This window comes from Rhineura floridana, chromosome 11, assembly GCF_030035675.1.
Source record: "Rhineura floridana isolate rRhiFlo1 chromosome 11, rRhiFlo1.hap2, whole genome shotgun sequence".
Classification (NCBI taxonomy): Eukaryota; Metazoa; Chordata; class Lepidosauria; order Squamata; family Rhineuridae; genus Rhineura; species Rhineura floridana.
In genome coordinates, this window is record NC_084490.1 from 67,340,727 (window position 1) to 67,358,706 (window position 17,980).

The window sequence follows — 17,980 nt, forward strand, 5'->3', positions numbered from 1 at the left end:
TTAGCAAATCAGGTGGCTTTCTGGTGATGAAATCTTCTGGAGCTTTCGTGCCTAACAATCACGTGCTTCACCAGCCTTCCCAGGCCTGTGGCCTTGAGGTAGAAGTCTCAGGCTGATAAGCAGGTGTTCTTGCTCCTGCCTAATTAACTGAGTTCAGTTGTGCGAACTGACAGTCTCATGGCCTCCCAGAGGCCCTAATTCAGGCAAGATGTTTCTCCTCATAATTCCTTGCCACAGAACCATTTTAGCTAACAGCTTTACAAACCAGGCATTCTTGACAACTAGTACAGTATTTTTTTTCCAATAGTCCACCACGTATCAAACTAAAGGCAAACTTGTGTTATTACAACTACTCCAGTCTTAAGTGGAAACAAAGCATTAAACATTAGTGATCTCTGTAGACATGAATATATCACTTTCACCAATAAAATAGTAACATTGCTTAATTGGGCACAGTACCTTTGCTGTGAGGAGCAGAGCTAGGAGGAGAGTGCCTATCACTAACACAAATATGATGAAAATGCTAATGATTTTATCTAGCATCTTCTCCAACCACACGATCATCTGTGCAGAACAAAAAGAAAGAAAAGTCATGGCACATTAAGAAATCAAAATCATGTGTAAAAGTACTCACACTGTCTCAGTGAGATCTTCATTTGCATAAAATTAGGTTGAATTCAGACTTAGTTGTGCTTTGAACAGACCCACTGAAATCAACAGGACAAGCTAGTCATGACTAACCTAAGTCCTATTGATTTCAAGGGCCTACTCTAAGCATGACTAAATCTGGTTCCAATTCACTGACTGCAAAAAAGGGTACCAATCTAGGTGCATCTACACATAGGCAGAGTGTACAATACAAGAAATTAAAAATATTAAGAGAAACATAAATAATAGCCAGAAAAACAGTAAATAGTTTTAGCATTATTTACCAGACACAAAGCAACTTCAGTTAATTTCTCAGCTTCTCACACTGAATAATCAGATGGTCATTATCTGTACATGGAAAGTACGGCTTGTGATAAGCTGTTAACCAGGTCCCTTTGTAACCCAAAAGAAATTTCAAATGTATTAAGCACTCAAAATCCCTTCAGTCAACAGAAGCTACAGGGCTTCCACATATACATGCACATTAGCATATGCCTAAAGGGTATGTTTGCGCAAACTCACAGGGCTTTGAACATGGATTCTATACTACTGGGAGGAAGGGTGGAATATAAATCTAATAAATAAATGATAAATAAACACTGGGTGTAACCTATACTGTTACCTATACCATTGACTTATGAAGCACTGTCCTCTGACTACACACATGAAACATTAATCACTGCTTTGATTTTATAGCAGTCCAGGAACTGTATGACTGTCCACAGAACATTCTTCATAGTTCCATACAGAAATGACCTACTCATAGGTCTTCAACCACAGGTGGATTGCAGCAAAGCTGTTACCATCATATTGGACTCCAGCTAAGGTTGACCAGACCAAACAAGCACTACATGTGGTGTCTGGGCTAGGATGCATTTTTCTGATGAGACGCTCATTTTATCAATTTCCATGAATGCTGCAATGTGGCAGGAGAAAGGCAGGAACCTTTTTCAATAAGATGCATATTTCTGGCCACATATGCCCCACCTTTAGGTGGTGAGCTGTATATGGAGAAGGGGCACTCTGTTCACTTTCTAGTCTATTTCTGTGGCTTTCTAGACTTCTCCTGGAGTGGATGTATGCTGGAGACTAGAATGTGTGTTAGCTGCAGTGGGATAGCTCAGTTGCCATCTGGGCAGCAACTGGGGGCCCAGGAAGTAAAAGGAGGAATCTGGTGGCTGGAGGAGGCAGGAGTTGGAGGAAGCAGGGACGCCACATCATCCTCACCCCCACTCCCTGTAACCTGAAATAGGGTAGAGTCAGGGAAACTGCTGGGCAGAGGAGGGAATCCATTTACAGGCCTCAGGAACAAGTTCCTCATGCCTCACGTGGCCCTGTTTCTATTTCTTTCCTCACTGCTTCACATATTTCCTCCTCTCATTTCAGGACATCTGTTCAGGCTGTATATCCACTTCAGCCAGGTGCCCAGCAGCACTTTGCTTTTTAGCTCGTGTTCTACTGAGCCACAAGAGAAGAATGCTGTGCTGAGCTCTCTCTCTCTCTGTGGTGGGGTAGATTTTAGTGCATGGAGGAAGGTGGAGAAGGAATTGTAGCTGTTTCTATTCTATACATGGAAGTGTGATAGAATGGCTATGAATGCCTATAGAAAAGGCAACAACAGCAGATGAGAAAAAGAAAGGATTGTAATGTGTGGGTAGGTAAAAAGAAGGTGGAAGAAGATGTCAGCAGAGAGGAAAGATCACAGGCAAGCAGCTAAGAACAGAGGATTGTGAAAGAAAGCGACACAAGGGACAGAGTGGTAACAGAGAAAGGACTGAAGAAGTGCAAGAAGAAGGCAAGAGATGAAAAGAGATAAAGGTAAGACAGGTGATGGGGCAAAAAGTTCAAGAGGGCAGGGAGAGAAAAAGTCACTGGCAGGTGATGGAGAAAGAAAGGAGGTGGTAAAAGGAACAGAAATTGAGAGGAGTCATAAGAGGGAGAGTTGAATCCTTTTGGATGCCATGTATCCTTTTTTGGTAAGAAACACAAGCATAATGGAGCTGATGACTTGCCCTCTTGCTCTACATCAAAGATGAAGACAGATTTCATTGAGGAGAAAAACCCCAGAAAAGAGAAAGAGGATGCAAATACTAAAAGCATGAAAGTTTGACCAACAGTATATTGTATATGGGTCCACATGTATCAAATGTATTGAAGCCAATGAAAATCTGAAGCCATCAAAGCTGTTGCTTCTATCAAAGCAAGTCTTATGCAACAAGTAATACAGTTAATTGCATGCTTCAGTATCTGTTTCTCCCAAAATTTGTGTGAATGAATACAATCACTATTCACTATAGACCCAGTCATTAGAATTAAGGTAGGAGTTGCAGAAACAACTCCTTGAGCTCTATTGTGTCACAAGGGTTAAAAGTACAATTACCTGTTCCAAAAGATTAGAGAAATGAAAGGCAAATTTAAACGAAGAGTAGGGATGTTGAATAATCAACAGGGGAACACACTGACTGACTGAGATGAAATAAAAGGAAGATGGAAGCAATACACTGAAGAACTCTGTAAAAGAGATGCCAGGATGACAGATTCATTCACGGAGGAACCGTATGATGAAGAACCGGAACTTTTAGAATGCTAGATGAACACTGCTCTTAAAATACTTGGAAGAAACAAATCACCAGGAATAGATGGCATACCAATAGAGCTGCTACAAGCTACTGAGACTGAATCTGTCTAATTCTGACAAAAATCTGTCAAGAAATATGGAAAACTAAATAACGGCCCACAGACTGGAAGCATTCCATATACCTCCCAATTCCAAAGAAAGGGGATCCCAGGGAATGCAGTAATTATCCAACTATTCCCTTAATATCCCATATAAGTAAAGTAATGCTCAAGATCCTACAACTAAGGCTCTTACCATATATGGAGTGAGAAATGCCAGACGTCCAAGCTGGATTTAGAAAGGGAAGAGGTACGAGAGATCATATCACAAACATACGCTGGATAATGGAACAGAGCAAAGAATTTCAGAAGAAAATCACCCTGTGCTTTATAGATTACAGCAAAGCCTTTGACTGTGTAGATCAGCCTTTCCCAACCAGTGTGCCTCCAGATGTTGTTGGACTACAACTCCCATCTTCCTGACCACTGGCAATGCTAGCTGAGGCTGATGGGAGTTGTGGTCCAACAACATCTGGAGGCACACTGGTTGGGAAAGGCTGGTGTAGATCATGAAAAACTATGGAATGCTTTAAAAGAAATAGGGGTGCCACAGCATCTGATTGTCCTGATGCGCAACTTATACTCTGCACAAGAGGCTACTGTAAAGACAGAATATGGAGAAACCGATTGGTTCCCCATTGGAAAGTGTGTGAGACAGGGGTGTATTTTATCACCCCATTTATTTAATCTATACGTAGAACATATCATACGGAAAGCAGGATTGGACAAAGATGAAGGAGGTGTGAAAATTGGAGGGAGAAATATTAATAATTTAAGATATGCAGATGATACCATATTACTAGCAGAAACCAGTAATGATTTGAAACGAATGCTGATGAACAGGGCTGTGGAGTCGGAAGCAATTTTGGGTGGAGTTGGAGTCAGTAGAAATATACTGACTCCAACTCCAAAATAAATTTTGATTGACAATTTTTTAAAAAATATAAATTCAAAATGTCAAAGAAGCTTCCCATGAAGTCAGCTGTAGTTGAGCATTTCACCATAACTCAAGATGGAAAACATTTTGTGTGTCAGTGTATGACAGGACCCAGAAGAAGACAAATGCTGTGATGCCAAGATCAGCGCATATTCAGGCAGCAATAAAAATGCTCCTATGAGAGCTTCCAATTTAAAAAGACATTTACAGCCCTTTCCAGGGCTGTGGAGTTGGAAGCAATTTTGGGTGGAGTCGGAGTCAGACAGTAGAAAAATAGAGGAGTCGGAGTTGGAGTTGGAGTCAAAGGTTTGGCATACCGACTCCACAACCCTGCTGATGAAAGTTAGAGGAAAGCACAAAAGCAGGACTACAGCTGAATGTCAAGAAGACTAAAGTAATGACAACAGAAGATTTATGGAACTTTACAGTTGACAATGAGGACATTGAACTTGTCAAGGTTATCAATACCTTGGCACAGTCATTAACCAAAATGGAGACAATAGTCAAGAAATTAGAAGAAGGCTAGGACTGGGGGGGGGGCAGCTGTGAGAGAACTAGAAAAGGTCCTCAAATGCAAAGATGTACCACTGAACACTAAAGTCAGGATCATTCAGACCATGGTATTTCCGATCTCTATGTATGGATGTGAAAGTTGGACAGTGAAAAAAGCAGATAAGAGAAAAATCAACTCATTTGACATGTGGTGTTGGAGAAGAGCTTTGCGCATACCATGGACTACGAAAAAGACAAATAACTGGGTGTTAGAACAAATTAAACCAGAACTATCACTAGAAGCTAAAATGATGAAACTGAGGTTGTCATACTTTGGGCACATAATGAGAAGACATGATTCATTAGAAAAGATAATAATGTTGGGGAAAACAGAAGGGAGTAGAAAAAGAGGAAGGCCCAACAAGAGATGGATGGATTCCATAAAGGAAGCCACAGACCTGAACTTACAAGATCTGAACAGGGTGGTTCATGACAGATGCTCTTGGAGGTCACTGATTCATAGGGTCGCCATAAGTCAGAGTCGACTTGGAGGCACATAACAACAACAAAACATTATCCAATGTTTTGGATTTCTAGAATATCCAGAATTGGCAAGTGAAGCTATCATCCATTTGCTGCCATTTGGTACCACCTATCAATGTGAGCAAGACTTCTCAACAATGGCGACTCTAAAAACAAAAACAATTTAGCCATACGAAATGAGTTACACATTAGCCTTTCAAATTTTGCCCCTCACTGGAATGAAATCTGGAAGAACAAATATGCCCAAGTGTCCCACTTAAATTGCGAGGGGGAGGGAATCACTGGTTTTCAATAGCTAAGTGTAAATATCACTGGGTTTTATTTAGTAATAACACTAAGGTAATACTGTATATTGCTCCCTGAATTGCCAATAATTTATTATTATTTTAGGATAACTACTGTGCATTACTAGCACTATTTGGTATAAATCAAATGTGAAATGGGTCCCATGTTGCAGATTGGGAGTCAGAGGTGGGTCTCAGGTCTGGAACAGTTGAAGATCACTGAGCTATAGGGACAATACTAGCAGCAGAATGGGGGTTTCAGGTGCCGAGGATTCAGTAGTAAAAGACAACAATAATGCTTATGAAACTAGGAGCAAAACAAAACTTGAGGTTGGGAAAGCCACCTCAAAAAGTCTGTGCAAGAGCAATAGTGTAACTGAGAGCCAGAAGAGATGGTTCTATAGTCTGTGTAGGAGGTGCGGTGAAGGGCACTAATATAAGTACCAATAAGAGTAGAACTGTGTTTGCAATTAGTATTGGTGTCGATACCAACATGAACCAGCAAATATAATGACTCTTCCTGAAGGGATTCTGGTCTGGAAGACAGAGAAATAAAGACATGGAACAGACAAGGCTATGGAGACCAACAGGCCAGTAGACATTCCCATTGATGGCAATGCAAGAAGCAACCAAAGAAATTTGAGAGGATATTAAATGCTTGTGTTCAGAGTTAGAGGAAACACATCTTCATAACCCAGAGGAAGACTTAAAAGTGGCTGATTATCCTGAAAACAATGTCCAAGAGTAAGAAGATGATAGTGCCACTGTGATTGTGGGGATCCAGGAGGCAACATAGCAGCACCTGTCCCTCGGTGGCAAAGTAGTCTCTCTTGTCCCATCTGGGTGGGTGAGTAATAATGAGAGTGGGATAGAAAACAAAGGATGTGTGTTGTCCCAAATTGAGCAGTCCTAAGGTCTGGAGTCCCAACACTCATCTTGGTGGAACTCATAAGAGTAAATGCAATGTTCCCATCCCAGAGAGGAAAGGTGGGAATGCTGGACGTGCAGAGATTCATGTGCAGTGAGGAGTGGTACGAATAGTGACTTGCGTGTGGACCTCAAACAAGTTGGACAGCAAAGCGATAAAAGCTCCTCAATCTCCACTTCAGAAACTGAAACAATTACCCGCACATCTGGAGAAGGTAGGTAAGCAACTTGGGTCACCATCACTGGCTATGTAGAGCCAAGGGAGAATAAGCCATTGACTTGGAGACAGACAGTCCTTTCTCAAGCATCACACAGATGTGTGTAGACTGATCATGGAACACCGTTTGATTATATTTTGACAGTGAACATAACTCATTGGCAGGGGGATTACTGTGTTGGCCATTCCTGTGCTCTTCTCCTACAGAAAGACGATAATGATCATATTTGTCAGTGGTTTGAAGTTGTCCTCTGCACGTTTTGCAATTTTCAAACAACAGACACTGCACCACAGACACTTGGCCACAACTATTAACAGAAACACTGCAGACGAATCAAGCAAAATCAAAAGAAATTACTAAACATACAGGGAGGAGAGAGAGCACACAAAACTAACAATTAAAGCTATAGGAACCTTAATTGTAATCATGAGATGTTGCTAGGTGGCAGTTGAAGAACTGAGCAGGAAGGTGTAAAGTCCACCCCTGAGAAGATGCATGCTAGGCATTACCCCAAACATCTGTAGGTTTAAATTCTAGAAAGTTCTGAGCTATGCTCTGCACAAGACTACAAAGAACAATGTGTGCCCCTCTGTTATTATTGATTACTATATACCCTTACTTGAAGCTTTTTTCTTCTCACTACACTACTGTCTCATAAGCCCTTCTGTACCTGAGTCACATCAAGAGAACAAAAAAGTGTAAGCATAAATGATACAAATATTGAAATAAATAAGCCTGTTCAGCCAAATGATCTTGACAACTTAATACTATGGCCCACAATAAATGAACAGGTTGGAAAAGTTCCTTAATTCTAGAACATATTTTATTTTCGAGTATAACAGGGATATTTACTGAAGCATGTATTCACACTCATGAGATAACAAGTGGGACCAAGAACAAAATGTTGCAGTACAAAATGCTCCTTTCAGTGTTCCAGCCAGCTTGTCATGCTCGTTTCTAGAATACGCAACTGCACTCCACCCTACCCCTGGTTTTCCATTCCCCACCCCCAAAAGACATCTACCATCTTATGGCCATAGAGAATACTGTTATCACTGAGGTGTTTTGAGATGTCCCCCCTTTAAGGTTTATTTTACAAACTTTTGTAATACTTCCGCAAACCTTAGAATTCCTCCAAGCCTGCCAATACTTCTTTCTCGTATGTGGTGCTGTTTTTGCTACATAAGGATTGGCACTCATAGAAAGAGTTTGCTGGTAGTGTATATAATTTATCTCCCTCTCCAATACAAGCAGATGACTGCATCATCTGATTACTCAAGCAGTTTTCTTGGCTGTTCCAATTTAGCCTCAAGACTCCGAAGGTTATCCAATATTTTCAGAAAGAAACTAAAGGCTGATATACACATAATATTCCTGATTCCTAAACCAAGGAGTAACCAGCTTAAAACTCTGGTTTCAAACCAGGGCTATGGAGTCGGTACGCCAAACCTTTGACTCCGACTCCAACTCCTCTATTTTTCTATTGTCCGACTCCGACTCCACCCAAAATTGCTTCCAACTCCACAGCCCTGGAAAGGGCTGTAAATGTCTTTTTAAATTGGAAGCTTTCATAGGAGCATTTTTATTGCTGCCTGAATATGCGCTGATCTTGGCATCACAGCATTTGTCTTCATCTAGGTCCTGTGTCATACACTGACGCTCAAAATGTTTTCCATCTTGAGTTATGGTGAAATGCTCAACTACAGCTGACTTCATGGGAAGCTTCTTTGACATTTTGAATTTATATTTTTAAAAATTTGTCAATCAAAATTTATTTTGGAGCCGGAGTCGGTACATTTCTACCGACTCCGACTGACTCCACCCAAAATTGCTTCCGACTCCAACTCCACAACTCCAACTCCACAGCCCTAGTTCAAACACTAGTTAATAACGAACTCTAATTAGCATTCATCATAGTTAAGATCAGTGCTGATGTAAGCCTTAGAAAAGGTTAAGCCATGGTAGAAATTTGTGTGCAAGGAGATGCAATCCAACAGTTCACTCCTTTAACCACAATTAAAGGATCTGAATCATTATGTGTGCACTAGTTCCTTACTGCAAGTCAACGTGTACTGGAGTGAATTAAATGTATGGCTTTATTTTTAACCAAAGAGCACCTTGCACCTCAATGATCAGGCTTTACATTTCTGATGTTCTTTGCATCTGCATTTAAATTTGTGTATTTATATATCAGGAGTTGGAAGAAAATGTAAGTCAAACTATGTTATAATTTGCTGAACACAAATTCTCTCTTGCTAGCCAGGCTATTCTTAATCAATGCTTTCAATCTCTCCTCATACACAGAAATATTTTGAGACCTTAGTGATTTAGTTTCATATTCAAGCAACTAACTGAAGTTATTAACAGTTACAAACAATTGCCACAATCATTATCTAAGGCTGCAATCCAATACACACTTCCCTGGGAGTAAGTCCCATTGAACCCAATGGAGCTTACTTCTCAATAGATATGTATTGAACTGCAGCCTAAGTTAGAGAAACCAAGCCATTAAGCCACAGAAGGTCACTCATTTAAGGAAAATAGTAAGCATGTAGTCAATAGAAGCCTTTTGTGAATAGAAATTATTTTTTTAAAGAAATTTATAGCTAATGTTCAGCCTGAGTACAAAATAAATTTATTACACAATTTTTTAATCGACAAAAGTTCATTTCTGATTTTTTAGAAATACAGAACACAAGCTGCAGTATATAAAAAAATCAAACTATTTTAAATATTGAATTCACTATGAGATAACAAATGAAATTTATATTTAAATATATGCATGATAGAAATCAAGTCTTCTGTGTTTTTTTCTGAACTAAAGTACACTCTTCATGTGTAAATAATTTAACATACAAGCATCAAATATTCTATATACATCTTGTTTTCCAATGAAATATTTGTACATAGAGTGTTATGTATGTATATGAGCAAATATGCAAATTTTCTCTTAAAATCAATATCTGCAGTCGCTGGGTTGTATCTGAACAAAGTCATACTCAGAGTAGGCCCAATTAAATACAACAGACTTAAGTTAGCCATCTCTATTCTAAGTATGACTTAGATATAGTGCATTAGATCTACTAAGAGATAAAGCCCATTAAGTCTACTAAAAGATACTAAGAGGTGTTTACCCTGAGTTGTATTATTATTTTATTTATTTATTAGATTTATATCCTGCCCTTTCTCCCAGCAGCAGCCCAGAGATGAAACCTGATATGAGTGTTTTCACGTAATTTGTAATTTGTTTTAACCGTTTTTAATATTGAATTTTAAACCGGTGTAACCTGCCCATCCTGGAACCTGCTGGTGAAAGGCAGGCAATAAATTTAATAATGACTGACACAGCGCTATTATGACCTACCCACAGCAGAACTGCCTGTTAGTTACTTTTATTGCACTGGCTTCATCTTAGTTTAGAATGCCCTGTGTGATATCTAACCATGTATTCATGAGAAGTTTTATAGTTTTTTTGAGATTATCATGAAAAAAGTACTTCTTCAGATTTCTATAATTTGCCAAATGCCAACTGCATTTGACTGAATTCCCAAATGGTATCACTGTAGACACATGGCCTATGATTAAGGATGGCAGGGGGAAAAACAGCACATAGGCTTGTGGCCCATCTCAATCTCTTAAACAGGCTTCCAGGTTATGGTTGCACCAGTCTAAAGTAGACCTAAATAATTTCAAGTATTAAAAACACTGCAAGTCATAAGGTTTTTTAAAAGACAACAACACTATAGTCAAAAGGAACCTGAGCGGATGAACATTCTAATGACTGAAACTCTGTTTTCTTTTCCTTCTCTGCCCACAACCTCCCAGGTTCAAAAGCTTGCTCACATTTCCCAGTTACAAATTAAAATCCCAGATAATCCATTTTTATCCATCTTCTGCATTCTCCAATTACTACCATATCACTGAAAAGCTTGACCCTCATGATCTTTTAGAAACATTTATTTCCCAGAAGCCAATTAGAGATAATGAATGGAACTACATGTTTGGCAGCAAAACACAGGATTTCCAAAGCAGGGGCTGGGGATATCTGACAAGGGCTGAGAGGGGGTGCTGAACTCTTTCCCCACTTCTCTTGTTTGCAACCTCATTTCTGGGTTGCCTGTAATGTGTCTTGAACAAGGCAAGTGGGAGAAACCACCTGGGGGGAATGGGAGTACAGGAAAAGTAGCAGAAGGACAAGAGTTAAGCAATCACACTCCTCTTGTCATTTCTCTTTTTACCCTGCAACCCCGCTTTCCACTTTTGGCAGCAAATGAAGCAATTCTTATATGAAGACTATATTATTTAAAATTTTATCAAAAGCTGTGTGAGCATTCCACACCACTTTAGATATCTATTCCTCAACTTCAAGTTCTCTGTTGTGTACAAACATAAGCCAAGTTATTTCAGTTCTTAGCTGGAGCCAAATCGAGTATTCATCATTAAATGTCAATGTCTCATACGTAACCCTTCACCATCAAGCATGCTAAAGAAAGCTAGACTGCACCGAATGACTTTCTGTAGCTTATATCATGACCTGGAATAATAAAATAACTGTGATGCAAATCAACAGCAAGCCATGTTACCAATAAATAAATAAATGAATGAAACAAACACTTCATGCCGAAAGAGGGCACAAAAATCTATTAACTGTAAACAAACTGTCTGCTTATTTACCTTCTTATTAAGCCAATGCCACAGCTTGGGGGAAGGAAAGTGGGAGAACAAAGAAGAGAAAAAGATAAGAACACAGTGAAGGATTATTGGAGAATACAAATGTAATGCAAAAAGGAAACAAAAAACACAGGCATATCCAAGGAATTAAATGAAACCATTCCAGAGACAGAGGTTCATCACAAAGAAAAGAAACATTTTTTTCAATCAGAAAAAAATGCACAGTATTTGGACAACTTAAATACACACTGTACCAACAAATTTTGGACTGCACTGCTGATTGCTATTGGTGCCTCTTGAACAAGAGTTTATGGAATACCATTAGTTAATATATATGTCACAGTATTACTTACAAATGATAAATTGCCTCGGGGGTTGTTTGGATATCACTCTTTAAAAGAGTTCAGTTTTCCAGGATGAGAACAATTCTGCATTCGTTTAAGGATCCCCAGGAATGAAGATGGAGAAAAGGAAATGACTTACCATGTTCTCCATGACTCACAGAGAGCATTCCAAAAGCCTTTGGGGGTAGGCTCCTCCGCTTGATCTAGAGGCAGGGTCCAATCACTTTAGCTGCTCCATCAAGGGGAGGGGCCTTCATCCCTCCCAGACTGGACTAGAAGAGCAGAACAACCCCTCAACCCTATAAACTGATAACAAAAACTCATTAACTTGATAGGCCACCAAAACTTTATACAGAAAAACTGAGAGAACACAGGACCACAGGAATGACCACAGAATTCCCTGCCTAACAATCCCATATGCACTGCAAAATCAGAAGCCTTAGCAACCAATGACCCCAAGGACAACACAGTGATGTATGGAATACCCTCCTTGAGTCATGGATTACAGGAATAGGATTTCTTTTTCTCCCGATTCTGAAGGGCATTCAAAAAAAAAATCAGGATGTGAAAAATGAGTACTGGGGTCCAGGGACCAAGACTTTATGAGCAACTACTTTCTGCAAGATCCTTCTCCCAAATGGTATAACTGCTGAGGAAAAGGTGTCAATTTTATAAAGCCTGAAAAAGTATGTACTGAAGAACATATTGCTGCTTTACAATTTTCTTCCAAAAGGAAATTATTTCAGGAGGCTGCTGCAATCCCTTAATTATCTAGAAATAATGATTTTGAGACTTTCCTAACTTCACAACCAATCTGAAAGGAAAGATTCAGATTTCAGTGAGACTGCCATTTTACCCAAGTAAAATTGAAGAGCCCTCTAAATGTCCAGTTTGCGCCACATCAAACAGCTAGTGTACCAGCTTAAGACAAAAGGTCAGAAGGGAAACCTCCTGAGACCTATGTAGTGGGTTAAAGAACCAAAAAAAATTAAGCTTCTGGCAACCAACAAGCCTTTCTAATTTTCCGGTAGTATCAACCAGCGTCCAGTCAGGATACAAATGTGCATCTCCATCTGGGGGCCAGTATAGGCCGTATCAAATCTATATAGATAAAAAAATGTGTTTGCATGTCTGTGTGTTTATAAATTAAACTCAGTTAATTGGATTGTGGACTGAATACAGCAGTGGGACATTTAAATAGTTTATTCCCAATTCATGAGATCTGCTCTCAACTGCAAGCAGAAATGCACAGACCTCTGTTGGTTTTCCACTCCTTTACCGATTATGATAGTTTCTTCCTTCTTTGGAATAGGAAAAGTATACAACATAGGAAATATGGCTGGCAGTTCAAGACGTTGACCATGCATTCTTTCATCTGTCTACATACAGCAAACGCTCAGACAAACTCTCAGCAATTCATTCTATTCCTATCTTGATTGAATGTCACAACCCAATAATGTCAATTATTGCTGATGTGTCTATTCCTCCAACAGCAGACACACTAATGCTACATACAAACATGTAGCACTACAAACATGGATATGGGACCAGCACTTCCACTGTGCAGCTGAGGGTGGAAAAGTTCATACGAGGCAGGCTATCAACCAAGGTGGATGACATAACCAGACATGGCAATCCACTGTAAGGAGCTCATCATCTGTGCATGCTACAAGTATATAAAAATGGATTGCAGTGTTTGCAAATTTTGTATTGTGACAAAGCATATACTGTGATCCATTTATTCATTATTAATTAATTGATGTGATTAGTCTTCTTACTGTCATCATTTTAAAATACACAGTATTTCCTTTCATATCTGTACTTGCATGTAGAAAATATTTACATTTTGTTCTATGAATTACACTTTCTCATCAATAAGCAATGCTAAAAATAGCTGAATTACATGCTTGGATGGGCAACATGAAAATATTTACATATTCCACTTGCCAAGACTGATTTATGACTCTGGCTTGCTTGTGATTTAACAAGGTGATCCCACCCACTCACCTCTTTTCCCAACCCACTCCTTCAACTGAATTTTTGGACAGAAACTTCCTTGCTGTAAGCTGAATGTACCCTGAAAGTTAGGACTGGATTAACTGATCTTTATTTATGTGTACAAATACATAAACACATCTTGTACTTATGTAAGGTTAACACAGCCTATAGTGGCATCCTCTGCACAGAGTGGAAAATGTGAAAAAATTGTATCCTCTGCATTGGAACAAGGATGCCTTGAAAAAAATCTTGAAGCAAGCATTTTCAGTACTGATGAAGAGATCTATTTCTGAATAACTGAATTAGATTCAGGAATATTTTGGGACTGAGGACCTATTCCATCTCTTTCCAGAGATGTTTTGCTGTGCCAGTTTGCCAGCCTGACACTCTGCTTTATTCCAGTTCATTGAATAGCAGCTGCCACTGTGCCTATTTCATAATTGTGCTGGCTTTTAGGTAGCGTGACATTAAACACCTCCCTCCCTATCTGATCATTTATGCCTTTGCAAGATATGTTGTTCAAACCAGGACATGGCAATTTTGAAACAGGTTCTGAAAGACAAAGAGCACCAGTTTAACAGTTTCCGGTTCCAGCCAACTGATGCTTCTCTTGGCCTCTAACAAAAGCCAGTGATCCTTTGAGGCGAGTCCCTCACCTGAACAAGTTGACATTTGTGGTGACCAGGACTGTCAGGGATGACAAGGCTCAAGTACTGCAAAAACATATTATGGAGAAAGCCACCAGTCTTTGGAGAGGTATAAATGATGTAGGAGATTGGATACCAAAACGGTAGCAATAGCCACTGAAGATGCCTTTAGTGGAATTCTGACCACTGTCAGGACTTGGCAAGAAGCCATCACAGCCTGGAGTCATACCAAAATCATAATGCTTGCTTCTGTGTATCTCTGCACCCAGGAAACCAATCCCAAAGCTTCTGTTATATTTCTGGAGACAAGAACACTTTGAATTGTACTGTGTCCAGAGTTATTCCAAGGTGTTCTAGAGATGGATGGAGCTAGTACACTCTTCAACGTGATTTGAGGCATTTTAAGGCAGTCCAAACAACCTTTATATATTGGTTTTTGGAAACGGAACAAATCAGGATAACAACCAAGAAGTGATATTGCTATACACCAGAGCTTGGAAGCTTACTTTTAAAAAGTAATAAATCACAGTTACAATTACTTGGCCCAAAAAGTAGTAATTACTGTTACAATTGCAATTGCTCTGAAAGTAACTGATTACTTTACTTTTTCTCAAAAGTAATCACTACAATTACATTTCAGTTACTTTTTTAAAAAAACTCCTACAAGGTGCTGGCCTTGGCTGCTGCACATCTAAGAAGCCTAAAACAATATTAAAAATAAACACACACACACAGGGGGTAGTAGAATAAAAAATATTATCCATAAGATTAACATAATGGCATAACAGAATCTCACATCCCCCCAAGCAATGAAGACACCCCAACTCTTGAAATCAATTTTTACACTTGAAATGCTTTTATAATATGTTTCTGTTATGTCTCAAAAGAACAAGATGTTCAAAGAGCATGTCAGACAAGGAATGTCTTTTTACAGTCATTACGTTGCCACCAGTACTGAACAGGCGTTCTACTGCGGCGCTTGAAGGCATGCCTGTGTTGTGCTGCAAAAAACACCACAGCACACGTGGAAAGCCATGGAGTGATGACACTTCCCTGCTGGGAGACCTCAGCTACCTCACCAGTTCCTCCTCAGCAGTGTCCACTGCTGACTTCTTGCCCTGGGGCAGAAAGTTAAAGAAGTCATCTTCTAGGTCATCTCCTTCCTGGTCTTTATCTGAAGACTGATCACTGTCCTCATTAAGTACACCCATCTTTATTTCAGCTTTCAACAAGGCTTCCATTGTGTATCTAAGAAAGAGAGAGGATATGTTAACACATATATGTTAGGAAACCATCATCTGCTCTTCATTTCCTGATGCTTGTCATGTCCCCTGGTTCAGGGTCCAGCCTGAGCCTGTGGATGATGACATGGAAGGTAGGAAGGTGACCAAGTCACCACACTCATGGGGCAGCACAGCAGACCCTTAAGGATTACCTGCAGCAACCCAAGGTTGTGATGAGGAGCCCCAGGAAGAAAAGGCCCAGCCCCTGCCTACCACCTTAAGCCCTCTGATGCCTCCCTTGAGACAACATTTCCCTTGGAGTAATCCACCCAAAGGGCTTCCCTAATGTTCTTACTTGTTGGTATGGGTGGTGGCCTGACATGATTCCAGCCAACCTAGTTTGAAGCGAGGGTGTAGGCAGGCTGCCAGAAGAAGCCTCTTGTCCTCCCAGATAGCTGCAAACCGCTTTCTTAGGGCTTCGCGCACACCTCTCAGCAGCTGAAAACAGTATGTGTACCTCTCAGGTTTGTTTTCCAGTCCTTCTAATTTGCGGTCCAGATTGCAGAGCGTTGGTAGCAAATACCCCATGAACATGCCGTTCTCCCATTGCAGGATATCTAGGGACTGGGCTAGTGGCTCCATAATCTCTGTGTATTCCTGTACCACTTCAATCTCAGCAGCTGTGATCCTGGACAAGGAGCAGCGGTCCATTATGGCATGCATTTTTAGTGGCACAGTTGACAGGAGCTCATGTAGTTGCTTCAACACATCAAAGGTGGAATTCCACCTGGTCTTATTCGGTACCTTCAGATACACACCACATTGCGCACGGATATACTCAGCAATCTGGGCTGACTGGTTCTGCTTCGACCGCAACTTGCTGCACTTTCCCATCAAGGAACGAAACTGTTTCTTGAAAGGACCGAGAAGACTACTTTTGGAGGAGTCAGAAAGCATGGCCTCTATGTCTTGTGTTGCCACAAGGTTGAGGGTGTGGCTAGCACATCTCTGGTGTGGTGGTAAAACAAAATCCTCTCATGAGTCTGCAGCTTCTTCCTCTGCCTCAGGTCCCGTGTCCAGGATCTCACAGATAGGCACAAACTCCACCTCAGCCTCCTCCTCCTCCTGGTTATCACCATTATCGTCACTGGTGCCTGCAGCTTCCACTGGTTCTTTGGCCATGAAAACTCTGAACGCTTTCACAAAGTTGGAGCCATTGTCTGTAGTAGTGCACATAACTTTGTTGTGGATCCTGTACTGCACATGTACATCATGCAGTGCTTTTGAAAGGACATCGTATGTATGGCGCCCCTTCAGACGCTTACAAGCCAAGGCCCCGACCTCACGTTTCAGGGTAGTTGGGTTGATCCAGTGGGCTGTTACCCCAAAGTAACTCTTCTTGCCATTGGTCCAACAATCTGCAGTGGTTGCTATATATGCCACAGCACCCATTCGGTTTGCAAGAGTTTCTCTCATGTGGCATGCTCTCTTCTCAATTCTGTCTCTCAGAGTCTTGGCACATATGATGGTGAGATCTTTGGGGAGTCCAATGTGAACCAGATTAATGAATGATGGTTTGTCCACAGTCTGAAGTGGTAATGTCTCCTCTACAATGAAATCAATGATTCTCCTGTCGAGATTGCTCTGGGTGACAGGCTCCCTGCCAGATCCCCACCTCTCAAGGGTTGTCTGCTGCTGCTTCAGCATTTTGGGAGGAGGGGTGTCATGCATTGGTTCAGGAAGGCCACGTCTCCTTGCCTTTATTGCTTCTTCAATTGCTCTCAGCTTCTCAGGGTGTGCCCTCTGAGGAAGAAGAACAAAGCATGAATCCAAGAAAAAATGGAAGAGGAACTTCACAATTTAAACATAAATAGACAATGGACACTCTTTGAGGACCAGCATGACAAAGGCTTACCTCAAAATGTTTCTTCACATTGGATGAGGAGGAAACAGCTGATCTCAGATTTTTGATCCTTGGAAGGCAGTAATTGCATCGTACAACAACATTTTTCCCACTCTGGCTCACAAATGTACAAGCTTTCTCAAAGCCAAACCATGGTACTTGCTGTTCTGTAGATGTGGCTGTGGGCAACTGGCACTGCTTCATGCCCTCCTCCTCCTCATGCACAGGGCCTCCTTTCTGAACCTCACTTTCTAGTTTTGCCTCCTCAGGATCAACAAGCTGTGACTCAAGTGGCCGCACTAACTGACTGCTGCTCCCAGCAGCAAAACCTGCAACAGGCGTCTCTGTAATAAACAAGAGATAATGCTCCTATATGGGTGAACTTCAGCTGTGATGTGCCCCCATCTCTTCCCCATGCTACAAGATGCCCCAGTCAGAGTGGAAGTAAGCAGGTCGATAGCACAATTAA

General features: G+C 40.7%; 2 protein-coding genes across 3 annotated transcripts in view; both read right to left on the reverse strand.

Moving 5' to 3' along the window:
• The window catches only part of TMEM245 (transmembrane protein 245), a 130,604-nt gene that overhangs the window by 70,927 nt on the left and 41,697 nt on the right, over positions 1 to 17,980 (reverse strand). The window contains exons 7-8 of one of the 2 annotated variants that reach the window (XM_061588990.1): positions 11,400 to 11,423; positions 460 to 564 (exon numbers count right to left, since the gene is read on the reverse strand). In XM_061588990.1, the coding sequence (XP_061444974.1) occupies positions 460 to 564; positions 11,400 to 11,423 (129 nt within the window). The remainder of the gene's footprint in view (positions 1 to 459; positions 565 to 11,399; positions 11,424 to 17,980) is intronic. The other variant, XM_061588991.1, reaches the window with a different exon arrangement.
• Positions 14,955 to 16,565, reverse strand: LOC133366423 (uncharacterized). The gene is made up of 2 exons (XM_061589493.1): positions 15,964 to 16,565; positions 14,955 to 15,633 (listed from the first exon to the last, which is right to left on the reverse strand). Exons 1-2 carry the CDS (start codon positions 16,563 to 16,565, stop codon positions 15,456 to 15,458), a joined length of 780 nt encoding a protein of 259 aa, XP_061445477.1. The 3' UTR covers positions 14,955 to 15,455.

Coding starts and splice junctions, on each gene's coding strand:
- LOC133366423 (XM_061589493.1), bottom strand. CDS start 16,565: ATGCTTTCTGACTCCTCCAAAAGTAGTCTTCTCGGTCCTTTCAAGAAA. Junction 15,634..15,963: donor GCCACCACCCATACCAACAA/GTAAGAACATTA, acceptor TCTCTTTCTTAG/ATACACAATGGAAGCCTTGT.